Source organism: Anolis carolinensis, chromosome 3, assembly GCF_035594765.1.
Source record: "Anolis carolinensis isolate JA03-04 chromosome 3, rAnoCar3.1.pri, whole genome shotgun sequence".
NCBI lineage: Eukaryota > Metazoa > Chordata > Lepidosauria > Squamata > Dactyloidae > Anolis > Anolis carolinensis.
In genome coordinates, this window is record NC_085843.1 from 176798408 (window position 1) to 176821157 (window position 22750).

The 22750-nt window shown below is 43.4% G+C and overlaps 2 protein-coding genes across 5 annotated transcripts in view; both read right to left on the bottom strand.

The window, feature by feature from the left end:
- LOC134297668 (uncharacterized) overlaps window positions 1-22750 on the bottom strand; it is a 345438-nt gene that overhangs the window by 106871 nt on the left and 215817 nt on the right. The gene's annotated exons all lie outside the window — the stretch shown is intronic.
- prxl2a (peroxiredoxin like 2A) overlaps window positions 1-22750 on the bottom strand; it is a 68441-nt gene that overhangs the window by 13448 nt on the left and 32243 nt on the right. For 2 of the 4 annotated variants that reach the window (XM_016995535.2, XM_016995531.2), the window contains exons 2-3: window positions 12412-12591; window positions 11373-11467 (exon numbers count right to left, since the gene is read on the bottom strand). In XM_016995535.2, the coding sequence (XP_016851024.2) occupies window positions 11373-11467; window positions 12412-12589 (273 nt within the window). In that variant the 5' untranslated portion in view covers window positions 12590-12591. Of the gene's footprint in view, window positions 1-11372; window positions 11468-12411; window positions 12592-16938; window positions 17046-22750 lie in introns of all 4 variants that reach the window. The other 2 variants (XM_008115801.2, XM_016995533.2) reach the window with 2 other exon arrangements.

Here is a 22750-nt window from a genome sequence, read left to right on the forward strand (position 1 = left end):
TGATATAAGAGTTGGGTTATGTGCCATTCTTGTTTAGGAGTGCTAAGCCCTGCTCCATCAAAACATGCTCTGTAACTTACTTTACTAAGTAGAAATTGATGATGAAAAGGCATTATGGCCAGATAAGTGAAACAGGATTTTGGAACAAGAACTCCAGTTTGTTACAGCTAAGTGATATACCTAAAGAACATGTTCTTCTCAGTAATGGTGTCTCAATTGTAAAAGTCTTTTTCTGTGCTTACACAGCTAGTTTGCAATCTGTGGTCTAATTTTTGAGTTTTAATGCTATCCTTTGCTCTAAGATTTAATTATGTTGTCTTGTTTTGCTATTCAAACTGAACACTTAAATAGTTTATTACACTACATACCTTCTTGATGTAATAAGATCAGCCAATTAGACAATCATGTTTTGCATGTGCATTCTAATCCTTATTTCCTTGGGCTATAGATTTCTATTTCATAAGCCAAATGAGCTAAAGGGTCTCGCCACCACATCAAGACATCCTACCGTATCTCCACAAGGCTTCAGTGATGGAAGAATATCAGAATAACAATAACAACAACAATTTTATATCCCTCCTTATCTCCCCGAGGGGACTCAGGGTAGATTACAACACACAGCCCCAGCCCAGTTTACTTGTCCAAATGCATCTCTTTTTACGAACCACCACAAAGACTATGATTGTCTGGGGAGGTCCTGCTCTCAGTCCCACCACCGTCACAGGCGCATTTGGCGGGGACGAGAGAGAGGGCCTTCTCAATGATTGCCCGCCTGCTATGGAACTCTTTCCCTGGTGAGATCAGCCCCCTCCCTCCTGTCCTTCAGAAAAATGGCAAAGACCTGGCTGTGGGACCAAGCCTTTGGGGCAGTGCAATGAGGCAATAATAGGACACCTACTCCGCTGACTGGAGCCAGAATGGTGTCCTGAGTTGGTTTAAACAGCCGATTTTAAAGAAGATATAACTGATTTTAATGTTTATGTATATTTATAATTCTTTTAATACCCTAGATGCCAGTATATAAATAGTAAGTGTAGCCAAAATGTTATTATCATTTTTAGAGAACTCTGTACTACCTATTTTCATAATGTCAACGAAGATAAGCATATTACCAGATCATTTTCCATTATACATATGTCTCTGCAGCTCTTTCCCTTGTTAGCTATTACAATCCCATGGAGTGCAAGACCTTTACCTTGCTGAAGTAGTTTTCTCTGCAGTCTCTTGCCTCATGTGCTATAGTTATGCTGTTCTGGTATTAATATTTTAACATTACTAAAACTAAAATTAAATCATTGACAATTTTAGAATGGATATTTCAAAATGGCATTCACAGCTTACCAGGAGAGATATAATTGCTACTGCAATGTTCTCCACTTTTGAACCAATGCCTTTCTGTTTTTGTTTTCTCCTTGGTTTTTCTCCTTACTGGCATTCTTGCCTTATAAGTTTGTCAGACAAGGGCAAACATGACCATTTGGTTAGGCAGGATAGAAAAAAACTGTTGGAGAAGGGGGCAGGGACTTAATGGCTCAACTGAAAAAGAATCTCAGATCCTACCATTCTGTTAAGAACGCAGGGTGTTAAACTAGTCATAGTGGATTGAGCCTCCTATCCCCTGAGAATGAACCTTCATGGTAAGTCCAATCACTCATTTCTGGAGGGTTTATGCCACCCAAAAACTGCACTTTCTTCACTACTCTTCTAGGAAGCACAATTTGCCCTTAGGTTCTAGATGTATCATAAAAGGAATGGATATAGGATCAGAAGGGTGGATCTAGAAAACTGAAAATTACAGAGCTGAAATGACTATGAAGCACAAATTGGGCGATACTCTAAAAGATAAGACTTTCTGCAGCATTCCACCACAAACCTGAACACATCAGTCTCACAGATTTTGAAAGCAAAGTAGTTTCAGCCCTCAGGATTATGAAGTAGAGATAGGAAAAAATCTTGGAGCTTGGAGAAGGCACTTTTTGGAAAAGCATGACCTTTTTAGAGATTTTAACTTTTTGGAAAACCAGAATCTCCATAACCTTTTGGAGAAAAATGGAATTCACAACCATTTGAAAATGTTTGGATATAATAAGATGTGAGAGAGGGAATTTGACAATATTGGGGAAATATTGTTGGGATGAAAAAAGGTTTTGCTTGGAATAGTGTTTCTGTATCAGGCCAATGTCAGTTTGTGTAAAGCAGTGATTCCCAAAGGGGGCGTTACCGCCCCCTGGTGGGCGCTGCAGCGATTCAGGGGACCGGTGATGGCACCTATTAGGACATGGGGGTGGGGCCAGGGGAGGGGCGGGGCCTCTTCGCAAGTGCCAGAGACAGGGCTGAGCACCTGAGGCGCCTGTTGGGACACAGAGGGCGGAGCTAGAGGAGTGAGTGTGGCTTCTTCTCAAGAGCCCGAGACAGGGCTGAGAATCTATACCTATCCGGAGAGGTCTTTTAGGACTAAAGGGCAGGACTAGGGGCGGGGCCTCTTCCCAAGAGCACGAGACAGGGCTGAGCCTCTGTATACCTCCCTGAGGCACTTGTTAGAACACGGGGGAGGGGTATAGAGGTTCAGCCCTGTCAGGCACTTGGGAAGAGGCCCCTCCCCCTCCTCTAGCCCCGTCCCCTGTGTCCTGGCAGGCGCCGCAGGACAGGGATAGAAGCTCAGCCCTGCCTCAGAGCTCATAACTCTGCCCATCCCAGTCCTGGCTGCCCATTTGTGGCCCCATCCACCTCCCCCTCCCAGCCTTGTATCTTGGACTAGGGGAGAGGCTCAGCCCCGCCCTCTTGAGCTGGAGCCACGCCCACCCCTCTAAGCCACACACCCCTTTCCAGGGGGCGCTGAGTGGTATTTTTTCTGGAAACGGGGCGGTAGGCCAAATAAGTTTGGGAACCACTGGTGTAAAGGATGAGCAATCTCAAGGTGTCAGGACCCAGGCTGCAGAGCACCAATAACCATACTCAGAAGCCAGAATCTATCTAATATCTTTATTAAAGAAATATATAAAGTCAATAAAAACAAGTGTAGGATATAGTTCAGAAGTAGACCTTTCAGGAAAGGTCAAATATAGTCCAGGAAAACAATGTCCAATATGAGATATTAAAGTCCAAGTTATAATCCAATAACCGAAACACACACTTTGCCAAGCAAAGTGAGGGGAAATAACAAGGTCCTTTAGTCCATGGAACTTGATGCAAGACTGGAGAGCAAACTAGGTTCTTGGCAAATAAGGCTTGATTCAAGGCAGCAAGAAACGAGGAACAAGAACAGGGTCCGTGGCGAATCCGTGGCAAGGTCCGGGGAACAAGGCAGGGCTGGGACGAGAGCAAGGTCCTGGAAACTGGAGTAGCGTAGTCCACACACAATCTACTCCCGTAGTTGACGAATTGACTCCGCAAGGAATCCTTGTGGGCAAACACCTATATAGGATCTTGTTTTCCCGCCAGAGAACACTTTCTCTGGGGAACAAGAAACAAAACCTATTCTGTGTCCAGATGCAGGACTCCTTAAACTTTCTCAAGGGAAACAGACTTAATCATCTAATTGTCTGGCAGCGATCCGGGCACTCCTGCGAGTCGCCTCCCGAGAGCTTCTATCTTGATTATAATAAAGGCGGCGAGAAAAAGGGGGAGATTTCGGCTCAAGGCTTGTTTGACTGTCTTCTTGTGGGCAAACATCCTGCAGCTGCAAGGGCTCTAAATCTGGCAGAAACGGTGGGAAACCCAAATTCTCCTCTTCATCTGCCACAACAGTACTAGGAACAGGACTACATGGCCCATGAGACATCACACTATCCCCGCCCTCAAGGCCCCTCTCAAAAATGGGCCCTCTTCCCGGGGTGCGGGGTCGCGGCTTGGCAGGGTAGGCCTGATGGAAGCGGCGGACTAAATCGGGGGCATGGACAGTGGAAGCGTCTTCCCAAGAGCGTTCTTCGGGGCCAAAACCCACCCAGTCAATGAGATATTGAAGGCGGCAGCGATGAAAGCGAGAATCCAAAATGTCCTGAACCTCGAATTCCTCCTCCCCATCCACCAAAACAGGAGTGGGGGCCGGCCGGTCTGCATCAGGGCGCACACCATCTGCCGGAAGGAGCAGGGAGCGATGAAACACTGGATGAATGCGCATAGAGCGCGGAAGTTGGAGTTTGAAAGTCACGGGGTTAAGTTGCGCCACCACTGGATAGGGACCAATGAAGCGGGCATCTAGCTTCCGGCAAGGACGGTGGGAGGGCAAAAAGCGGGTGGACAACAGAACCCGATCTCCTACCTTGATTTCGGGGCCCGGCTGGCGATGACTGTCAGCGTGGCGTTTATAGTCCTCCTTGGCTTGGTCCAGTTGCTGGTGCAATAGTTGTTGCACCGCTGTGAGTTCTTGCAGCCAGTCCTCCGCTGCAGGGACTTCGGAGGTTTCAATGACAGGAGGGAAGAAACGGGGATGGAAGCTGTAGTTTGCAAAGAACGGGGTTTCTTTAGTTGAAGCCTGGACACCATTGTTGTAGGCAAACTCTGACAGAGGTAACAGGGAAGCCCAATTGTCCTGTTGGTAGTTTACATAACAACGAAGGTATTGTTCCAAAGTGGCATTGGTGCGCTCAGTTTGCCCATCCATTTGGGGATGGTGAGCCGAAGATAAACGAGAGTCTATGCCCAATAGTTTTTGTAGTGCCTTCCAGAAGCGAGAGGTGAACTGGGATCCACGGTCTGTGACCAGACTCTTGGGCATTCCATGTAATCTGAAAACATGTTGAAGGAATAAATCTGCAGTCTCCTTGGCCGTGGGAAGGCCATCGCAGGGAATGAAATGGGCCAACTTGGTAAAAAGGTCCACCACCACTAGGATCGTGGTGAATCCAAGGGAGGATGGTAGGTCAGTGATAAAATCCGCAGAAATTATCTCCCATGGGCGAGATGGAGTAGGAAGGGGATGCAGTAGCCCTGAGGGCTTTTCCCTTCTTGTCTTGGAACGCTGGCATACCGGGCAGGTATTGACATATTTCTCCACATCCTTACGGATCTTGGGCCACCAGAAATCTCGTAGGATCAAATGCATGGTTTTAAATAGCCCAAAATGCCCTGCTGGCTTGCAGTCATGACATAGATGAAGTGCCTTTTCTCTGCCTGGTCCTGGAGGAATGTAGACATGATTTCTGTAGCATAGTAGCCCATCCTTAAGTGAGAAAGGAAAACGTAGTCCTAGGCGAATTTGGTCTTGAGCCCAGGCCTGTTGGCTGGCTCTGATTTCCTGAGCACAAAGGGGCCCTGGGGTAGAGGGAGTTGATTCAATTGGAGTGGATTTGGTGCTTCCCACTGTGAGCGTGGCAAAGTTCTCGGGCTGCAGCAATTGGGATTCAAAGGTCTCTCTGCGCCCTGCAGCATACTCTGGTTTCCGTGAGAGAGCATCTGCTTGCTTGGTCTGAGCTGGGGTTACATAATGGATCTGGAAGTCAAAACGCTCAAAGAATAAAGCCCAGTGCTGCTGCCTCTGATTTAACTTGCGGGCAGTTCTTAGATGCTCTAAATTCCGATGATCAGTATGGACCTCAATGGGAAATTTGGCCCCTTCTAACCAATGTCTCCAATTTTCAAAGGCTGCCTTTATGGCCAAAAGCTCCTTTTCCCAAATAGTGTAATTTCTCTCTGGGGCTGTTAGTTGACGGGAGTAAAAAGCACAAGGGTGAAGATGTTCTCCCACTGGTTGCAAGAGTACAGCCCCAATTGCCACATCGGAGGCGTCAGCCTGCACAACAAAAGGGGTTTTAGGGTCAGGGTGCTGTAGAATTGGCTGGGACGTGAATAATTTCTTTAGTTGCTGGAACCCCTTCTCTGCTTGCTCTGTCCAGCGGAAAGGCTGTTTTCCACGGATGCAGCTGGTGATTGGGTCAGACCAGTGGGCAAAGTCTGGAATGAATTTGCGGTAGTAGTTCGCGAACCCCAAGAATCGTTGTACCTCTTTCTTGTTGGTTGGCGCCCTCCATTCCAATACTGCTGAGACCTTAGCCGGGTCCATGGAGAGCCCTTGTGGCGAGACGCGGTATCCCAGGAAATCAACCTCTTCGAGATCAAAGGCGCACTTTTCCAACTTGGCATATAGTCCATGATCCCGCAAACGTTGTAACACCATTCTGACGTGTTTCTCGTGTTCTGATTGTGATCTTGAGAACACCAAAAAATCGTCCAGGTATATGATCAAGAACCGATCTAGATAGTCCTGAAAAATATCATTGACAAAGTGCTGGAACGTTGCGGGAGCTCCACATAAACCATAATTCATGACTAGGGACTCGAATAATCCGAATTTAGTCTGGAAGGCGGTTTTCCACTCGTCCCCCTCTCTGATGCGAATTAGATTGTAAGCCCCCCGAAGATCCAGCTTGGTGTAAACCTTGGCCCCCCGAAGCCGGTCTAATAGGTCCGAGATCAAAGGCAGGGGGTAGCGGTTCCGTTTAGTGATATTGTTCAGTGCTCTATAGTCCACAACTAGCCGTAGATCCCCTGACTTTTTTTTCACAAACATCACTGGGGAAGCGGCTGGGGATTGAGAAGGTCTGATGAACCCCTTGCGGAGGTTTGACTCTATGAACTCCCTGAGAGCTTCTTGCTCTGGTTCAGTCAGGGAGTAGAGGTGTCCTCGCGGGATCGGGGGCCCCTCCACCAAGTCAATGGCACAATCATAAGGTCTATGCGGGGGTAGTTTCTCGGCTTCCTTTTCATTGAAAACATCCCAAAAGTCTGAGTATTTCTTGGGCAAGGTGATGATGGCTTCAGCGTCTGTGGCATGACAGACCTTGGCTACAAGACAATGGTTTTGGCAATATTTAGAAGCAAACTGCAGTTCTCTGTTGGTCCATGAGATGCTAGGGTCGTGGAGTGTCAGCCATGGGATTCCCAAAATCACAGGGAAGTGAGGAACCTCGGTAACAAAAAAGGAAATCTCTTCCATGTGTTCCCTTATCCACATTCTGGTGGGTTCAGACCATTGGCTTACTGGACCTGTCTTTAGGGGGCGGCCATCTATGGCTTGCACCACCCGGGCGTTCTTGAAATCGTGATATTGTAATCCCAGAGAGTCGGCATACTCTCTATCGATGAAATTGTTTGTTGCTCCTGAGTCTATCATGGCATGGATCATGACAGGTCCTTTTTTCGCTGACCACAAGGTGACCACTAGGAGAAATAGGACCCCGGTTGGCGGCTCTTGAGTGGGGTTTCTGACCGGGTTGGCGAGCCTCTCTACGCCCGGTCGCTGGCTTCCCCCGCCGGCTTTGCGCCAGCCGCCTCGGCCGTCTCCGTCTCCACGGAGGACGCCGCCGCCAAACGAGCGGCGGGCTTTCCTTTGGCTGGACACTCTCTGGCAAAGTGGCCCCCGTTTCCGCAGTACCAACAGAGGTTTAAACGTTGACGGCGGGCCTTCTCGGCAACATCTAATCTGGGATGCACATTGCCCAACTGCATCGGCACCTCCTCGCTTCCTCTGGGGTAAGGGGCTGGTGGCGGGGGTCTCCACACTGGACGTGGCTGGATGCCGGCGGGAGCGGGAGGTTTTGCTCCAGCTCTTCCACTCTGGCCTCGGAGCCACTGTTTTCTGTTGGCAAGCATGACTTCGGCTCGTAAACATTGATCAATAAGTCTTTCAAGAGAGTTTGGAGGATCCACCTTGGAGATTTCTTCCAACATCTCGATGTTGAGACCCTCCCGAAACTGTCCTCTGAGGGCTATGTCATTCCAACCGGTGTTTTGGGCCAGCACTCGGAACTCGGCTATGTACTGGGACAAGGGCCTGTCCCCTTGGGAAAGGCGCCGGAATTTGTGGCCGGCCGCCTCTAAATTGTCCTCGATCCCCCAAGTCGCCTTAAGGTGATTCAGGAAGTTTTGCGCGGAACTTAGGTGCGGGGAGGCTTCATCGAACAGCGCCGTCGCCCAATTGGCCGCTGGCCCGTCTAGGAGACTGTAAATCCACGCCACCTTGATGTCTTCTTGGGGAAACTCGGCATTACGGGCTTCTAGGTATGCCTGGCATTGGCGACGGAAAACATGAACCTTGGAAGCTTCTCCAGAAAACTTGGTTGGCAACGCCAGGGCAGTGAGACGGGTTCCGCGTTCCTTCAAGCCCTGTATTTCTCCCTCCTGCGTATGGAGCAAATCTCGGATTCTGTCCACTTCATCCTTGGAGATGGTGTAGCTGAGTGGTTGGGCTTCCGCCCCGGTTCCAGTAGACATTCTGGCTTAGGTTAATTGGTGCTTAAGGTGGCGGAGTCAAACTGTCAGGACCCAGGCTGCAGAGCACCAATAACCATACGCAGAGGCCAGAATCTATCTAATATCTTTATTAAAGAAATATATAAAGTCAATAAAAACAAGTGTAGGATATAGTTCAGAAGTAGACCTTTCAGGAAAGGTCAAATATAGTCCAGGAAAACAATGTCCAATATGAGATATTAAAGTCCAAGTTATAATCCAATAACCGAAACACACACTTTGCCAAGCAAAGTGAGGGGAAATAACAAGGTCCTTTAGTCCATGGAACTTGATGCAAGACTGGAGAGCAAACTAGGTTCTTGGCAAATAAGGCTTGATTCAAGGCAGCAAGAAACGAGGAACAAGAACAGGGTCCGTGGCGAATCCGTGGCAAGGTCCGGGGAACAAGGCAGGGCTGGGACGAGAGCAAGGTCCTGGAAACTGGAGTAGCGTAGTCCACACACAATCTACTCCCGTAGTTGACGAATTGACTCCGCAAGGAATCCTTGTGGCCAAACACCTATATAGGATCTTGTTTTCCCGCCAGAGAACACTTTCTCTGGGGAACAAGAAACGAAACCTATTCTGTGTCCAGATGCAGGACTCCTTAAACTTTCTCAAGGGAAACAGACTTAATCATCTAATTGTCTGGCAGCGATCCGGGCACTCCTGCGAGTCGCCTCCCGAGAGCTTCTATCTTGATTATAATAAAGGCGGCGAGAAAAAGGGGGAGATTTCGGCTCAAGGCTTGTTTGACTGTCTTCTTGTGGGCAAACATCCTGCAGCTGCAAGGGCTCTAAATCTGGCAGAAACGGTGGGAAACCCAAATTCTCCTCTTCATCTGCCACAACAGTACTAGGAACAGGACTACATGGCCCATGAGACATCACACAAGGGGAAATGTTATTGTTTTTTGGTTGACAAAAAGGCCAAGAGTGAAATTTAAAATGAAATAAAGATGAAGTGTTAGGTTGAAATAGGGGCTCTCTATGTGGGGCTGAAGATAGTTCAGAAGCTGCAATTAGTTCAGAGATCGGCAGCCGGGTTACTAACTGGAGTGCAGTACAAGGAGAGAACCATTGTCGTGTTACAGCAGCTCCACTGGCTGCCGGTCCACTTCCGGGCTAAATACAAAGTGCTGATTATTACCTATAAAGCCCTAAATGGTTCAGCCCAGACTATTTGAAAAACCGCATCTCTGCTTACAAGCCAGTATGAGCACTGCGGTCAGCGGAGGAGACCCTGCTCTCGGTCCCACCCCCCGTCTCAAGTGCAATTGCTGGGAATGAAAGAGGGAGCCTTCTCCATGGCCGCTCCCCACTTCTGGAACTCCCTCCCTAAAGAAATAAAAATGCCCCCCCCTCTCTTCTCTCCTTTAAATAGCCTTTAAAGACCCACTTGTGCAATCTAGCTTGTGGAGAGGAGGAGGATTAGCATACTTTACATACATCCTTACCTTGACATTGGATACCTACCTCAGTCCATTGTGGTGATATATTATATTAAGCTTTTAATGTATTAATGTATTTTGTTTTAATTGGTCCAAGCCCTGTTATACAGTAGAGTCTCACTTATCCAAGACTCGCTTATCCAAGTTTCTGGATTATCCAAGCCATTTTTGTAGTCAATGTTTTCAAATATATCATGATATTTTGGTGCTAAATTCGTAAATACAGCAATTACAACATTACTGTGTATTGAACTGCTTTTTCTGTCAAATTTGTTGTAAAACATGATGTTTTGGTGCTTAATTTGTAAAATCATAACCTAATTTGATGCTTAATAGGCTTTTCTTTAATCCCTCCTTATTATCCAAGATATTCGCTACTGGCCCGTTTAGCTTGGATAAGTGAGACTCTACTGTAGTATGTTTATTTAGTTTCTTTGGTTAAGTTTGGTTTCTTATAAGTTATATTTAGTTTATTTCATTTCAAGTTTTGTTTTGATTATTGTTTATTTGCTCTTGGCATTGAATGTTTGCCATTTTTGTTATACATTGGAAATTACCTTGAGTCCCTTTGGGGAGAGAGGGCAGGGTATAAATAAAGTATCATATTCTAAGAAACCTACTTACCTGATAAAGATGGATATACTAGACTACAAGGCTAATTATAATAAGATATTATAAGAACAACTTGCATCAAATGAAATATGCTTTACTTTTAATGGGCTGCAAGACAAGAGAAAATGGGATTAGTTTTAAATACAAGATTTTAGAGACAAGGGGAGATGGATGTTATAATGCTTTCCAATACGTAATAGACTTATGATTTTAATACAGGGATTAGTATTATAGGATCATGTTATTAAGGACAAAAGGAATATAATTTAATAATATTCGAAAGTGTTGATAAGACTACAGAAAGACAGTGAGTGATATTCTAAAGAGGGAAAATGTAACCCCTTGGGAAGGAATAAGAAAAGTAATATGTGATTAGATATTTATGGTTTTGAAGAATAACAAAAACAGGTTATTGAAAAAAGATAATAGTCGGATTTGTACTTAGAGAGGTATGAAATAATTGTAGTGTATAATTGTTTAATTGTTTCAAAAATAACCACTGAGAGAAAGGATGGAAGTCAACTCTTTTTCCCCTTCCTTATCTTCACATCTTTTAATTTGCTCTGCATTATTCTTATTTTTTTTTCCTCTAATGTTTAAATCTGAGCTGCAGTGGTGCAACGAGTTAAACAGCTAAGCTGAAGAACTTGCTGACCGGAAGGTCAGCGCTTCGAATCCACGAGATGTGGTGAGCTCTCATTGTTAGCCCTAGCTTCTGCTAACCTAGTAGTTCAAAAGCATGAAAATGTGAATAGATCAGTAGGCACTGCTTAGATGGGAAGGCAACGGTGCTCCTTGCAGTCATGCTGGCCACATGATTTAGGAGGCGTCTACAGACAACACCGGCTCTTTAGCTTAAAAATGGAAATGAGCACCACCCTCCAGAATCAGATTCGATCAGACTTAATGTCAAGGGTAAACCTTTACCTTTAATGTTTAAATCTATCTTTATATAACTTGGTGTATTTTTAAAACAAATTGAAGACTTATTGTATCAAATTCACGAGCTTCTCGAAATAACAGCTGATTAATCCTAATTATTTCTTCTTCCAAAACACTCACAAAGGAACATCTATACTACCTCTCTGCATAAAAATCATCCAGGCCGACGCACTGCCATGATGACCGCACCATTCTTCTTCCATAGTTCTTCTGCTTTGAAGGTTCTTTGGTTTCCTTGGAAACAAACAACAATATAGATTACAATACAGCAAGCTCACCAGGACAAAATTTTGTTACAAGACACATCTATTGTCAGGTACTATGTTGTTTTCATTTTATTTAGTGACAACTATTTGAATGGCAAGGTCCATGAGCCACCTAAGTAAAAGCAAATCCCCTCATCCTTCTAAACCAGGGTCACAAGATTGGAAATTACATCAGGACAGAAAATAATGGTTAAGCCTTTTCCTAGATAGGGAACAACACGTCAAAAATAGTGAATACATGGAATAAAATGTTACCGAGGTAGTTACCCAACCATCTTGTCCACACACACATGGAGCTCCTTCTACTCAAATGTTTTGTCCAGTAGCTAAGAGGAGCTGCATATGTGGTAAGACTAGATCTAGTGGCTAAAACTCTTTTAAAAACTGGCAAAAGAGTGCCTTTGTCTATAGCAGTCCTTAACGCCTTTGTTGCTCTTGGAGAAATACAGGAACCTATTCAATACATCTGATCTGGTGAAAAAAACCCACATGCTACACTGTAGTTGAGGTTAACGGATCTAGATCCTTGGGGTACAGTACTATGAATGCCAGCTGTGATGGTTCACGTTGTCCTTTTTTGGTTGGTTAATTTTGATTACATTTTCTATTTATGAAGTGTTGACAATTTCACAGCAGTTTTTAATTTATATTAATGTGTTCTGCAAGGCTTCTGTTTGAATCTAAATTCATTCATGCTTTGTAAAATCATTGTCTTCTCCTCTCGCCTCTCCCATGTGGCATGCTTTGATGAGTGATGTTTGCTGGGAATTAATTTGGGCACAGCTGCTGGGAAAAAAATCATACAAAATAAACCTGAACTAAGCCCCCCAGCACAACCTCCAGAACATAGTGTACTCCCCCCCCCCCCAAGACCATTCAATTTCCATCTCTTGGAAGCACCCAAAGTCTTACCTTCTCCAAGAGTCTTCAAATCTATTGCCTCCAAAAAATCCAGCGAGGCCTGTTCTGCTTTAGACAGAAATAAATCTGTATTGGCAAGGATAATCCCTGTCACAGCAGCCCCAATGGCTCCAAGCCCAATTGTCCACATTGCTACAGAGAAAGATCCCAATTCCAGATGTGAACACATATCTAGAAATAAAGAAAAAGAAACTTCATTATTCCAGGAAATTGTGAGATTTCAAAATTAGAAGATTATAAGAAGCCAATTTTATCCAGAGTACTGAAAAGGCGATCTCATCAGAAAGAAACCAAGAACATCCTAATCAATCTATTTTTGGTTGCTTGAATCAAGAAGCATATCAGGGCTAAGGCTGAGTACTAGTCTGATTTATCATCTTACTGTTCCATGTACTCAAGAACAGTTTTGCACCTATATTTTATTTTGCAACCAGAGTTAGCAGGTAAATTTGTCTTTTCTTGATGTATGCATTTGTAAAGAGATAATTTATGACCCCTATATATCTTCAAAACACACAATACATACTCCTTAAGATGGTGCACACATACACATTCATCAATTGGTGGCTTCAGTTTCATTCCACCTCCTCTTTTATATTCTTGCCATGAAGAAAGAGATAATGTGTGTCTATTCATTCCTAGATCTCAAAACACACCTTAGATGTAAAAAATACTTTAGTCCAAGTTTATGCATTTTCTGGGTTGACTGTGGTTGGTGAATTTCAAGGCTCTAGGAAGAAAAGCTATTAAATCACCTGATATTTGCTTTGGAAGAAATATAGCCTCATTCACAATGGCTTAAAGAATACCTCTTTGGGGAAACCAAAACTATTTATAAGGAGGTCTCCTATCAAACGGTTCCAATCCAGCTTACCTGTCCAAATGTATCTCCCTCTATGAACAATTTAGAACAGTGTTTCTCGGCCTAGGGGTTGGGACCCCTGTGGGGGTCGCCAAAGACCATCAGAAAACACATAATTCTGATGGACTTAGGAACCCACTTGGCAAAGAAGGCTGAATGTAGGTGAACTACAACTTCAAAACTCAAAATCAATGCCCACCAAACCCTTCCAATATTTTCTGTTGGTCATGGGAGTTCTGTGTGCCATGTTTGGTTCAATTCCATCGTTGGTGGAGTTCAGAATGCTCTTTGATCGTAGGTGAACAATAAATCCCAGCAACTACAACTCCCAAATGACAAAATCACCCCCCCCCCCCCCAAATCCCAAATATCCGTATTGGATATTTGTTCCAAATTTGGTCTAGTGAATGAAAATACATCCTGCATATCAGATATTTACATAACAGTAGCAAAATTATAGTTATGAAGTAGCAAAAAAATAATGTTATGGTTAGGGGTCATCACAACATGAGGAACTGTATTAAGGGATCGCAGCATTAGAAAGTTTGAGAACCATTGAGCTAGGAGGTTATCTTCTGGGGAGGCCTGCTCTCAGTCCCGTCTCCTCAAGCCAAAGCTTTAGCACCAGTTATATCAACGGCACCACAGTGAAAGAAGAGATTTTCACAAAAAGAGACATGCAGGCTGGTGATGTGATATAAACAAACAAACACTATCCAACGACAAGAAGGTCCTGTATCTGGGGGGGGGGAGCAGATGACATTACAATTGTTTATTTATTTGGTACAGATCTGGGTTCACAAAACCCAGAAAGTCAAGCTTTTGTCAGTGGGAAGATCAAACATTATTAGTAGTCTTACTGATATTTTCATATTTTTGATTACAGCCATTTGCCTATATATAGATCTTGATGATGGGAACCAAGTTTAACTATGACATTTCTTCATGATCCATATACACCTTATACACCTGAAGGTAATTTTCTATCTGTTTTAATAATTTTGTGCATGAAAGTTTTATATACATTGAATCACTAGAAAATAAAGCTGTCCTATGTCATCCACTGATGTGGAACTTTGGGTTTTTTGTTTTTGTTTTTTTGAAAAAAGATATTCTCAACCTGTATTATCAAACAACATTAACTGACAAGCTCTAATGAGTCCAGAGGAGGGCGACTAAATGATCAAGGGTCTGGAGAACAAGCTCTATGAGAAGCGGCTTAAAGAGCTGGGCACGTTTAACCTACAGAAGAAAAAGCTGAGAGGAGACATGATAGCCATGTATAAATACATGAGGGGAAGTCATGAGGAGGAGAGAGCAAGCTTATGTTCTGCTGCCCTGCAGACTAGGATGCGGAACAATGGCTTCAAATTCCAGGATAGGAGATTCCACCAGAACATTAGGAAGAACTTTCTCACTGTGAGCGCTGTTCAGCAGTGGAACTCTCTGCCCTGGAATGTGGTTGAGGCTACTTCTTTGGAGGCTTTTAAGCAGAGGCTGGATGGCCAGATGGGTCATCGGGGGTGCTTTGTATGCGATTTTCCTGCTTCGAGGTCTCTTCCAACTGTGTGATTCTATGAGGCTATAACAATGGGAGCAATGTAGTCCTCATTTTCAGATGCTTCAAATGTACAAGACAGGAACTAATGGAGAGTATGCAGCTAACAACTAGGTCCCATGAGCCATTTGATCTGTCATCCAGTAGTGTCCTAACTAGTCTGTCTTGTAAATTGCCTTACACAAAAGCAAATAGAAACAGAAATGAAAAGATGTCAAAACAAAATATAGAATGGCCTGAGATGTGAATATTGGTTCTACAGTTTTAATTTTATCACAACTGTCACTGTAATGCCAAGACTGCAATGAATCATCGTAGCTTGTGTCATATTTTGACACATTTTGCAATAAAGGATTCATGGGACTCAATGACAAAGCAACAATTGTAGTTGCAGTAAAACAGCTCTTGTGGCCTGGCTTAGGAACAAGCTCTGTGTGAAGCGATGGAGAAAAACTGCTAGTCAAGGTAGGGAATTTTAGACACATTAAACAGGTACAAGGTAGCACTTGTCTTATATCCAGTTTCTGCACAGTTTATTACATCATGCTTGGGATTGTCTGATTTGTACTTATTGGTAAGACTATAGGACATCTACATATGTTTCATTCTCACAGGCAAAAATGAATACTTCAATTTTTCTTCTCTTTGCTGTGAGAAACACTATTTGCAGACTGCAATACATGCACTTTTGGTACAAAAAAATTCTTTTCTGTAAGAAAATTAAGTTCTACATGCAAGAAACTTGTTCCCTGTGCAGAAAACAGCATTTTCTATGCAGGAAACTTGTTCTTTGTAAAGAAAACCCGTATAGTATTTTTCACTGTAAATCCTGATCTGCCATCCATTGCTCATGCATTCTCCCGTCCTTTTTTTCAACTATTCGCTCTATCCTTAAAGGTAAAGGTAAAAGTTTTCCCCTGACACTAAGTCCAGTCGTGTCTGACTCTGGGGGTTGGTGCTCATCACCATTTCTAAACCGAAGAGCCAGCATTGCCCATAGACACCTCCAAGGTCATGTGGCCGGCACAACTGCATGGAGCACCATTACCTTACCTATTGATCTACTCACATTTGTATGTTTTTGAACTGGTAGGTTATCAGAAGCTGGGGCTAAGAGGGGTGATCACTCCGCTCCCTGGATTCAAACCTGCAACCTTTCAGTCTGCAAGTTCAGCAGCTCAGCCCTTATTACGCTGCGCCACTGGGAGCTGCCCTCGCTTATACATCTCAAAATCGCCACATTAGAAAACAGTAGAGGGGGAATTTAACACCAGGCCTACCACTCTTAAAAAGAAATAAATAAAATTAATGGCCATTTGAGAGGACTTCAGCTTAGGGCTCTTTCACCCTAGACCATTATAGCACTATGATTCTACTTTAACTGCCATAGCTGTCATTCCATGGAATTCTGGGATTTCTAGTTTAGGGAGGCACCAGAGATCTCTGGCTGGGAATTGCAAAAATCTCTGCCTAAACTGTCATCCCAGAATACCATATAATATTGCTATGGCAGTTACAAAGGAATCCACATAACAATGTGTTGCTATCAATGCATGATGTAAAATTGCCTTCAGTTTGGGAAATGAATTTGGGTGAGCTAAGCCTTTTATCCATACCATTTCCTAACTCTTCCAACCATTGGGTGAAAAACATATGGATATGGTATTGTAGAAGGCTTTCATAGCGGGAATCACTGGGTTGCTGTGAGTTTTTTGGGCTGTATGGCCATGTTCCAACAGCAACTGGAACATGGCCATGTAGCCCAAAAAGCTTGCAGCTACCCATATAGACCGAAATGCTTACAGCAACCAATATAAATACTACATCACTTCAACAATGTATGCTCATTTATCTAGTTAACACGATATTTACTGCAAATAGTTAAGCATCAGAGCTAAACTACATACATACATGCATACAATTTACTAAGATTAGCAAAATCTCTCAATCTCTCTCTACACACACGCGCACACTCGCACACACGAAAAATGATACAGATGAGCACACACTCCAAGGTCTAAAAGCACCAAGTTGTGTGCGTGGAGGAGAGAGATGGTTTTGCACTTGATTTCAAATATGTTAAAGAAAATCAACTTACCAGCATCCATACAGCTAGCAAATCTGCAGATGCAAAGACATTCGTGCTACTGCCTGGAATCCATCAGAAGAAACCAGGAGTCATCTTCGCTAGCAGACAGGCTGCTACTGTGTGAGAAGGCTGATGTTAACAAAAGGATTTAAACTCATCCTCCTCAAAGACAACAACGTAGGCAGGGTTGGGCAGTTTGCCAGCAAGAACAACCCTTGGGGTTAAGCCCAAGCAAATCTCTTCAAAGGTTGTTACTCAAGACATATGATGTTGAAACCGGGATGGAGCATTATAAGGGTTAGGCAAGAATTTTCTGTTTTCCATTCAAGGTTAGATGTTTTGATAAACAGATTTGCGTTATGTTAGCTTTAATGCCCAAAGCTACAAATAATCTACAGGCACTTTGGAAGATGTCATGCTTGTCACAGCCTTGCAGATAAGCCCAGGGATGCGACTAAACCATAAAAAGCCTTTGTTAAGTCTGCCAGACCACATGGGGAGTTTTATATCTGTAGCCATGGACCAGATATTAACACTATGCATGCCCTCATAATGCTAACTCATCTCCAGGGCAGCAAAGACACAAAACAAATATGAAGTGGAAATCATGTGGCAGCTATGTATCCTTCAGGTCCATTTTGGCAGCCCCTGAGGCCTTCAAATCACCAAAAGGTTCCAGAGAGGAAAAAAGAAGACAAGCCAAAACCCTCAGGGAGTAGTTTATGTTCCTTTGTATGGCCTTGTTTTATTTATTTTATATTTAACGTACAGCAAAAGAAATTAGAGATTAACACTATTTTAAAACCTTTCGGTTTGGATGCACTTTTAAAAAATATTACCCTTCAGATCATGTAGTAAACAAGTTATGCATTTCAGGATATACCATATATATTTGTGTATAGATCAACCTCATGTATAAGTCATGGGAGAGTGGAGATCAAAATTATGACGACCTGTAGATAAGTTGAGGATCATTCTGTGGTGAGGGAAAAGCATCAATACAACCTCATCAAACGGGCTTAGTTTCGATGACATGCACCAGATCTTCTATAGTTTTATGACAGAGCCCACTGGCTCCCATCAGATGACGTTGAACTACATCCAGTTGGGCTCCATCATAAAACTATACAAAATCCAGGGACAGCACAGGAGGAAATAGGGGGGATGTGGGATGTGGTTACCATTGAGTAGGTTACCAGAGATGTGGGGCATGGGGCGATGGGTTCTACACGCTTACGCCAGGCACCGCCAGATTTGCCATGATGCGTAGTGATTCCAGAGGCCTGTGTGAAAAGGCCACTATCATCATTTAATAGCCAAGACATTCAAAAAGGCCAGACACATCACTACTGCAGAGAGTATAGGAGGTCAATTTTTTTAGGTTCTCCTGGGATAAACTAAGCTCTTGCCTTCTGCCACTCTACACAGAAAAGGGGATGGCTTCTTTTCTGATAAGAATTAAGATACAATATGCACACTGGCCCATGGCTAAGTCAACTCAGTTTCTGTTATGATTGAGCCTCATGGCTCTGTTACTGGCAGACGTGGGCGTAAGACTCCTCGAGAGTCAGATACTCTCGAGGAGCGAGAAAGAAAGAGACTGCGAGATATCTTTGCAGCACCATCTGACGAAGAGTCTTTTGAGGGGTTTACGGAGAGAATGGAGGAGGGGCTGGTTAGCTCGGAGGAGGATGAGATGGATTGGACTCGGGTGAGGGAGCAATTGGGTGCCACTGGCAATGATGGGATGGAAGATGAATGGGGACCTTCAGGATTAGACCCATGGACAAGCTGGAGGGATGGGACGGGATCCACAGCTGGGGATGCTGTGGGGCGTAGTCAGAGGTGTTCCAGCTCTGATGAGGAAAGTGATGAGGAAACGCCCGGGTTAAGGAGGGCAGCTGATAGTGATGAGGATTTGTAACTGGCATAAAATGAGGCTTGGGAGCAATTGCAAATTGCGTTGGGCAAGGTAATCTGGACGAACGCTTGGGACGCTTTCCTGAAGACTGGTGTGTTTTCGTGTGCTGATACGTAAGTTGTTTTGGAATTTGGGGTCAGACGGCGGGAGGAATTGTGTGGGCTTTTGTTTGTGCAAACTTGTGCTTAATCTCATTAGCTTTGACCTTCCGTCGTCTTCTTGACGGACGCCATCTCCTGCTTTGGATTTCGGACTGAACTGACCACGGCTTGACTTCCCTCTACTCGGACTTGGTGAAAACTACAAACGTCTGCTTCTGGCTTGAACTACGGAAAGGAACTGGGTCTACTCTACTGCTTCAATCCTCGGCTGATCTGTGTGTATTGGAAATCTTGCCTGCTGTGTGGAGGAGTGACTCAAGTTACTCAAAGCACAGTGCTGGCAGCAGAGAGGAATCTGCTGCCAATTAATTGCATTCTTTTGAACACTTTGTTCCCCGGCTTCTGTTTTGTTTATCCCCAGGCTGAAGCAAGCTGTTTTGTTTTACCCGGATTAAACTCCGGTTTAATCCGGTTTATCTTTTGAACGTTTTTCCTTGCCCCTTTTTGCTTTTAAAGGCTAATACTGCCTGGCCCTTGTATTTTACGGGCATTTTGAGTTCTGTTATCCAATAAACTCTGTTATCTTTGATCTTGTGGCGTTCTGTCTATGACAGTTTCGTTAGGTTGATTTTTTATTCAGATCTCTAAACTTATACATGAGTATATAGGGCACACATAACAAATGTGTAGCCTCTTGAATTTTATGTGTGGATTTCCCACGGCAGGTAAAGTTATGATGCTGCATCTGTTGCAAAAGCATTTGTGATCATATCTAGACAATGATCCTGCTAAAATAGCAAAATTGAAATCAGCCTTAACTTATACTACACACTCAGGGATTTAATTAAGGTCTGCCAACCAGAATAATCAGCACTGCATTCTGGAGTTGTTTATTCTGACAACACAAGGAGTTTCACTCAGAGTTTGATAAATTACTACCTCAGATTAGCACATTCCGCCTACTGAATGCAGTTGGGAATGCATGATTCTTTCAAAAGGCAAATACCAAAGTTTTCCTATCTTCTTGAAACTTTATTTTTCAAATTAAAAAAGTAATCTTTGTTAGATGTGACCCATTTTTATATATATATATATTGCTTTTTCCTTTTCCAGCTAAAGGTCTTGGTCACCCCTACATTTTTTTCTCTGTATGGAGGGCGGTGAAACATTGTGACATGCAAGAAAGCAGTAGTAAGGGGTCACTGGGAATTGTGTTAAGAAACAAAAATGAGATCAGTCCCCAATTATAAGGAAAGAATACACACAGAATTGGGGAAAAGAGTCATGGAACATCGTGCTATGTCTAGTTTGGTCATAAGACTACTTCAGACTGCAGGTGGAAATTCACGGCAAATTCTCTCTTTGTAGAGTATGGGAATACTGTATACTCTTGAGCAAGTATATGCTTTCACAAGCAAGAATATGAATTTACAAGGAACAGGGACTCGTACTTCCTCAAAGTTTCAAGGAAGCTATTTAGTTGCCCATGGCTAAATATAGTTCTGAGCACCACTACATTAATAATCAATGGTCTCAAAATAACTTAAAGCAGAAAATATTTTTCTTGTTCCTCTGTTTTATTCCAGCAACCACCCTGATAAGTATGATAGGGTGAGAAACAGGTATTCAAGGTCACCTGGATAGAGATTTGAAAACAGGTCTTCCAGTCTAGGCCAAGATTTCTACCATGGAGTTTGGAAATCCTTTTTAAACTGGAGGTGTAGATGTAAAGTGATGGAGCATCTCTGCATACAAAGGGTTACAACTGACCAGAGAATTAGAGCACTGGGTATAAAAGGCTAATGTTAGAATTGGAAGAAAAATCCAAAAATATGTTTGTCTAACTTCCTGGCCTTAGAAACAACAGACAAACTGTAACATCTTATTCAACACAGGCAAAGCAGTGGACTGGTCCAACAATGCAGTATCAAGTAAGAATTGTATCTGGACCACTTAGTAAATTCAGAAGGTAGAACTGGATTAGCTGGCCAGCTCAACCTGTCTACAATGATAATATTCACTAGAATGACCAGAGGAAGACAGGATTTCTACCTTTGACAACTGCACAGAAAATGAGGTTATGTCAGATGAAGCTTAACTTGCCCAGGTAGAACACATTTATCTATCAAACCTACCTCTTTACAACTACAGAAGTCCTGAGTTTTGCCTCCAAGTTGCTGTAGTGTCAGCGCTCTCGGATTTAATATGGACTGTTTTGGAAATATCTGAGGCAGCTATTATTCTAAAATTCACATCTCAATAACAACCTAGGAAAGAACTGAGGATTGCATATTTTCAGCATCAAGAAATCACTCTATCTCCCACCTCTGGACATTTCTCTTCACTCAGCCTCCAGCTAAATCTACATTTTCTAGGTCAACACAAAGCGGATCTAGAGTTAATTAGCAGCAACATAATCAGGACAGAATTGAATTGCAAGCTATGAGGCAACTGAACAATTTCTTTATCACCTGACAGTCTTGGCTCACCACCATTTTCTTTCACTGTGTGAAACCAATGTAAGCCAGGCCAAGCTGCTCCCTGTATTCTAAAACCAGTTCATCTTTCCATAAAGCTGGTTTGTTTACTCAACAGCCATGTCCTAATTTTTAGAACTATTAAATGACACTTAACTGGTGATTTGTCCACTGGTGATTCCATAAATATCACTGATCTTGCAGTGAATGTTGGAACATGCTGTGCTGACTGTCCAACCAATCCACTCAGTGCTCTCCTTATGCTCGGCTAATGTTCATGCATGGTGAAGCGGGAACTGAAGTAATGGGCACAAAGGGTGAGTGTAGCATAGATTGGCCAAGCTGCCAAAGTTTTCCAACAATCCCCAAAACTACAGCAGCCTGATACATTTGGGCTTTTCTCTCTCCTGATACCTGCATTTTACATGGGTTTTGTGCAAGTCAAGTCATAGGACACGGAATCTGTACTAACTTTGTTTACTCCACCAATGGGAAATCATGGTGGATAGTGGATGGGGGCGGAAACAAAAAATCAACTGTGGGTGGGGGCGACCAGTGTGTAAAAACAACAGACACTCCATATGAGGAAGATCTAGGGATGGCTGCAGTTAGCAGGAGAGCCCATCAGGAGAAAACTGGTAAGGCAGCACATGGCCTGCTGAAGAATTCAAGCTAAACCTAGCAAGAGTGCAGGGCAAACAGGGCTATGTGACAAAATGCATGCCAACACAGCAAACAAGTAGGGCTGAAAATATCTAACCAAATTGGGAATTCCCTCAAGGGGATCACATGCATTGTTTGAACTACTTCATAGCCAATTGCACTGTCCATTGACCTGCAGTCAACAAGAAATTAATAATAACAACTATCTGTCTTTCTACTAGTTGTCAAAATATCCAACTGATTTTTATTATTCATCAGAAGTCCTTGAACCTTATTGATTGCACAGCTGGAAAATCAAAGAGCAAACCAATACAAATTCTTTAGCTTTTATATTCCATTTCTTCTTTCAAAATGGAAGGGCAATTATGCAGCCTTCCAGTTGCTGCTGGACTGCAGTGTTCATAATCTCTCATCATTGAACATGCTGGCTAGGACTAATGAGTCTTGCAGTCTAACATCACCTGAAGATCCACATGATCTCCCTTGTTCTAGAAACAGAAAAGTCAGAACCATGTCACACATTTATGCTTCTAGGTGCCATACACATTTTAAAATGTCAGAAGTGTGCATTCATAAAAGGTAAAGCATGAATGCAATATAAATGAGTAGATCATCATACATACTTCTGATTCTTGCTGAATGTGAAACTTTTTGCCTCT